General features: G+C 43.9%; 1 protein-coding gene across 1 annotated transcript; it reads right to left on the bottom strand.

Moving 5' to 3' along the window:
• Positions 1-575: 575 nt before the first annotated feature.
• Positions 576-3,029, bottom strand: LOC139475676 (uncharacterized). Its single transcript, XM_071258864.1, has 3 exons — positions 2,942-3,029; positions 890-1,071; positions 576-833 (listed from the first exon to the last, which is right to left on the bottom strand). The coding sequence occupies exons 1-3, from the start codon at positions 3,027-3,029 to the stop codon at positions 576-578; spliced, it is 528 nt and encodes a 175-aa protein (XP_071114965.1).
• Positions 3,030-5,968: the final 2,939 nt, after the last annotated feature.

Raw genomic sequence — 5,968 nt, 5'->3', positions numbered from 1 at the left:
CACGAGCATGGGTATGGTGCTGACAAACTTAGAAACATGATCGGGGCGAAACGGAATTTGAACCCTCAATCATAGGTTTCTGGCATGCCCAAAGGACGCAACTCTGCACAGCGAATTGCGGCGCCTTAGACGACAAGGCCACCCCCCCCCCCCCCCCCCCCCCCCTTTCCCGGAAGTGAATAGTGACAGGTGATGAGGCCTGGATCCATCATTGGGATCCTGAGAGCAAACAAGCATAGTGGAAACACTTCGTTTCTCACAAAACCAAGAAGTTTAAAGAACCAGATCCACTGAGAAAGTTCATCTTTCTTTAGGTCAGCCAAGGCACAATACACATCTAATATGTTATGTATAATTGGTGAATATTATTAAGATTGTGCCAGTCTTTACAAGAATAGCGTCGCAGCAAACTACACGTGGTCTCCTCCTTGAGAACAATGCTCCTGAATACACCAGTGGTACGGAAATGTGGATATAGGATCTCCCACCCCATCCACTTTGTGCATCAGATCTCGGCCCCAGTCACTACCACGTGTTTTCACATTTGGAAAAAAAACACTTGCGTGGTCAGAGGTTTAGGGACTGGTATCTGGAGGTTTGGGGTTTGGGGTTTGGGCTTGGGGCTTGGGGCTTGGGGCTTGGGGCTGGGGGTTGGAACTGGGGACACGGGACTGAGGGCTGGTATCTGGGGCTTTGGGCTTGGGGCTAGGGGGTGGAACTGGGGACACGGGATTGAGGGCTGGTATCTGGGGGCTTGGGCTAGGGACTGGAACTGGGGACACGGGACTGAGGGCTGATATCTGGGGGCTGGGGCTTGGGGCTAGGGGTTGGAACTGGGGACACGGGACTGAGGGCTGATATCTGGGGGCTTTGGGCTAGGGGCTGGAACTGGGGACACGGAACTGAGGGCTGGTATCTGGGGGCTGGGGCTAGGGGCTGGAACTGGGGACACGGGACTGAGGGCTGGTATCTGGGGGCTGGGGCTAGGGGCTGGAACTGGGGACACGGGACTGGGGGCTGGAATGTGTGTCAGGATGTTTTCGGTCACTGGTTCACGACAAACCTCTTTCTCTGAAAGGAGGAGCCGGTTGAGTATGAGATTCAGAAATAGCAGAACCGTCTTCAAAGTCGCATGCTCTCGCACGTCACATGTTATTTTCACTTTTACGATCATGTTATAAAATTCTGACTGGAGTTAACATATGGCTACTAAGGAAGACATATTGAAAATGTGATAGACTCATTTCTCCCACGTGTCTCAGTGTGTAATCTGACATCAACATGCACGTGGGACGCAGACAGCATATGTCACGCCTTGTTTGGTGTTTTGACCATAGTGATACATCAGAACTGGTACATCACACGCAGTACACCGTGTGATAGAATACAGGATAGCTAGGAACAACCTTCTGCGAGTTTCTTTAATAAATAAACAAGCCGATATGTACATCACAGTGGACATGACACAGAGCTGATTAGCAGTACTTATCAATGTATCATGTGAGGCTGTAGCCATTTGTACAGCTGTGGTCAGACAAGATGAAACACTGATGGAAAAATGCATAAATAATAAATAGGTATTACGTTTTTGGTCCCCAAATTAAATATTTGTGTATATTGATGTCTTTGGAATCCGTTTGTGTATAATGATAATAGCAATAAGAAGAAGAAGGAGAATAAGAAGAGTGAGTGAGTATGGTTTTACGCCGCTTTTAGCAATATTTCAGCAATATAACGGCGGGGGACACCAGAAATGGGCTTCAAACACTGTATCCATGTCGGGAATCGAAACCGGGTCTTCGGTGTGACGAGCGAACGCTTTAACCTCTGGGCCACCCCACCGCCCCAGAAGAAAAACAAAAACAACAACAAATCAATTTATAATTTGCCAGATTCCATTTACTTAGTGAATGCTCATTGAGCTTAACCATGTCAAATGGATCGATGTGTACCCAATTTTCCTTCTCAACTTCCTGGGGAGTATACAACCCAAACTGCCTGTGAAGTGCTAGAAGGTAAACAGTAACATTATCATCTCATCCTACCGGATACCCATTCGCTGCTGGGAAGACATGGCCTTATTTTGACTTAAGTCACTTGACTAGGGATACACCACATAGCGCCAAAACATGCAGTTCGGGTTGAATATTCCCCAGGAAGCCTAGAATGCAATTTGAAATGAACGGTGATCCGTTGACCGGTGTAATAATGTCAAGTCCTTTGAGCATGCTCCTGCATCGCGTGGAATCTTGCGCTATGTATACATTGCCTATTGACAATAATATTACAATAATAAGTTTAATGTTGATACAAGTCTTTGAAAGGCATTTAGAAGTGACACACATCAGGAAGAGAATTTATGTATGTCAACTTCTGTATCATGAGGAACACAACATTTCGGAGTATAAACTTACTCCTTCATAATTACTCCTGATGGAGGAGTAAGCATATACTCCGAAACGTTGTGTCATTCATAATAAAGAATTGACATCCATAAATTCTCTTCCTTAATATTGATACAGTTTTAATATTTAAACATTATCACTATCATTATTATGACAAGATTATCACCATGTGTATCAGATTGCCGTTCATCACAGAGTCCTGATCTATCAAGTCTTTATATGAAAGGATATTTCTGATTGATGTACCCGCCTCCCTTACTACCTGATGTGCCGTTGCATACTGACGAATACACCAATTCTAGATAATCGTCTCTCTATGTGGTCTCATCAGAATATAGTTCCCATAAAAAAAACTATCCTTTGAAACTAAATCCATTTTGCAAAAAGTGATAATTTATCATTCATAAAATAGTAGATGCGAAATACACTCGAGACACTTCAACCAGCAATTTCTTTGAAGTATTATTTCAGTTGGTAAGGCAGGTTACAACTTCATAAACATATCATCCAAGAACCCATTACTGCTTCTTACACACCTGCTTCTGAATACCGTATACTTGAATGAAGTGCCGTTCCGAGTGTGCGCGCGCCTTGTGCAGTCCCGCAGAAACACATGTCAGCCATGTTGCAGCCCCGCGGTTAATTACCAGCTTGACTTGTAATACATCGCCTGGTTTCATCTCAATAAGGGGTTATGTCAACAACCCTCAAAGCATGGAGACGAATTAACATCAAGATATTGATTTATTCTGGGTGCACAAAACCAAAATCAAACATTTATTTCCAACTGTATAAATAACAGTAGTACCTGCAGTGATTGAGTGTGTTGTCTTAAACTGCCTGAAAATAATCGAATCTGGATCCTGTAAAGCAGTGGTTGATGTAACGATCAACGATGGACAACATCGGAGTCCAATTAACACAATCACCCATTACATTACTGACATCGCCCTATGTTGAATAGTGGCTGTTAGTGAGGTAGACTCAAGATTTTGTTTGCTGCTTAACGCCGCCCTTAACAAAATCCAAGATATTTGACAACGGCCTGTAAATGATCGAGTCTGAATAAGGCAAGCAAGTGATCGATATCATGAGCATCAATCTACACACTTGGGATACGATGGTATGCATCAACCTGACCACTCACAAAGAGCCTGACCACTCTACCCCGTTAGTCGCATCTTACGACAAGCATGGGTTGCTGAAGACCAATCCTAACCCGGATCTTCACAAGCTCAATGTACACCACTTTGAACATATCAGTGTGATAACGCAGTGCTGATAGTGGGAGGAAAGCCCAGAGTGGCGCAGGTCGTAGACGTTGTGAAGAGTTTGGTGTTGACGGTTAAACTCAAACATGCGGACTTCTTCTACCCTGGAATCCCAGTGAGCTGAGTGAGTGTGGTTTTACGCCGCTTTTGGCAATATCACTACGATCAGGATGGAAGACTACAGAAATGGGCTTCACGCTATGTACCCATGTCGGGAACTGAAGCAGGGCTATCGGGGTGACGAGCGAACGCTTTAACCACAAGGCTACCTGACCGCCCGTAAACTATTATGCATGAGGAGCGGTGGGGTAGCCTAGTGGTTAAAGCGTTCGCTCGTCACGCTTAAGGCCCGCGTTCGATTTCCCATATGGGTATAATGCGTGAAGCCCATTTCTGGAGTCCCCCGCCGTGATATTGCTGGATTGTTGCTAAAAGCGGCGTAAAACCATACTCACTCACTCACTATTATGTATGGTTCACCGGAAGCATGGGTATGTTCTTCATGTTTTCAAAAATCGTTTACGTGTTTTCAACCTCAAACATGTTATAGACATATGGGGGCCACTTTATAAGCGCAACTAAATCTTTATTCAAACATTCACGAAAACATAATTCCAAGTTTAGGAGAATAGATTGATATGGCTACATCAACGGTTTATCTGGAGCTGTGGCCAATTTCATGTAGAAATAAAGTAGATTTTCTCGTCATAAAGACAGTTTTATCTGATTGGGGTCTATGTTAACTACTATATCCTCCACAGACATCTGCTGGTTTAGGGGTAATAGATAAGATTATATGTATTAATGCTCAGCGTCTACGACGGCAAAACAGGTGGTGAGCACGTCTCTGTGTGCGTAGGGTATCTGGGAAGAGATACTACAGATAGACAGTAATACCGTGGAAGGTTGGGAATACATTCTGGGTGTGTGCGTACGTGTGTGCGTGAGTGCGTATGTGTGCGTGCGTGCGTGCGTACGTGTGTGCGTGAGTGCGTATGTGTGTGCGTACGTGCGTGCGTGCGTGCGTGCGTGCCTCTGTGTGTGTGTGTGTGTGTGTGTGTGTGTGTGTGTGTGTGTGTGTGTGTGTGTGTGTGTGTGTGTGTGTGTGTGTGTGCGTGGGTGTGTGTGCGTGGGTGTGTGCGCCCTCGACGTTTATAAAAAGATGCGCAATATCATTAAAATCAGATCTTAGTTCTAGATTTTAATGAGTTTGAAAGATGCGTAGAAGGAAAATCACACTTCGAAAGTTGATACCTGGTTGGCAAATCCCTAGGGTCAGTTATCCATAGTTCGTCACAAGCGGAGTGACGACCTTCCCCCAACACTCCTGTCTAGCGGGACCTTAAATTTACATTCTCTTATTTGTGTTCGCGGGTGTTCGCTTGTGTCGTATATGACCCGGGTTCGATACAAAAAATGGACAACAACCCTTCCCCAAACCAACGGCGATATATTATTGCGATATTTGGTGATTTTGCATAAAATTTCTTTGAATACTGAGCTACAAAGTGTTATGAACATTAGTAGCAGATGCGTGCAAAACGATTTAGCCTCGTATATCATCAAATCACTACAGCATTGAAACACGTGTCTTGTATGGTATTTTTATGTACTTGGTGTTCCTGAAGTATTTTATACATTTATAATTCGACGACCGTCTGTCTACATGAAACGCACACTGTGACATCGCGTCAGAACCTGCATCAAAGACATCAGTATCATCATCAGCATCTTGGTAGAATCATATTCGTTATCATCCTGAAAGACAGTTTTATCGGTACATCTTTTGAAGCAATGTTTTATCAACCCGAGTGTACTCATGTGTGTGTTTCCTAGACTTGAATAAGTCTCTAAGGCAATAGTTATTAGTTTAAATCATAATTTCTAGATTGTGTAAATAATAAGAAAAAGTTTCTGGAGTCCTTAGGCACTCTAGACTTGCCTATTAGGAGGATAGAATTACTACGCATCCATGGACTTATCTTTCAGTACAGCCTTGGAGCAAGGCTAGGAGTTTCCCAGTCGGCTCTACCAGCAACTTTCTACAGGGGGAGTATGTATGGGGGTGGGGGGAAGCATTCAGACGTACACATGGAGTAAACAAATTGGGTTTTTTTGCTGCTTATTAAAACATGTTGTCACGTGGAGGGTATCTTGTAAAGATAAAGGGTTCGTACGTAACACAGACTGAAACGAGTCCCCGTTTGCTATTTTTTTAGATTCGAGGTTTTTATAATTCAATTAGTACATAATACTAATTATGTTGCATTCATTACACTGACCCCGATGAGT

This window comes from Haliotis cracherodii, unplaced genomic scaffold (genome assembly GCF_022045235.1).
Source record: "Haliotis cracherodii isolate W230 unplaced genomic scaffold, xgHalCrac1.p SCAF_3, whole genome shotgun sequence".
NCBI lineage: Eukaryota > Metazoa > Mollusca > Gastropoda > Lepetellida > Haliotidae > Haliotis > Haliotis cracherodii.
The sequence above is the reverse complement of the archived record's forward strand: the minus strand, read 5'-3'. Positions and strand labels throughout refer to the sequence as shown.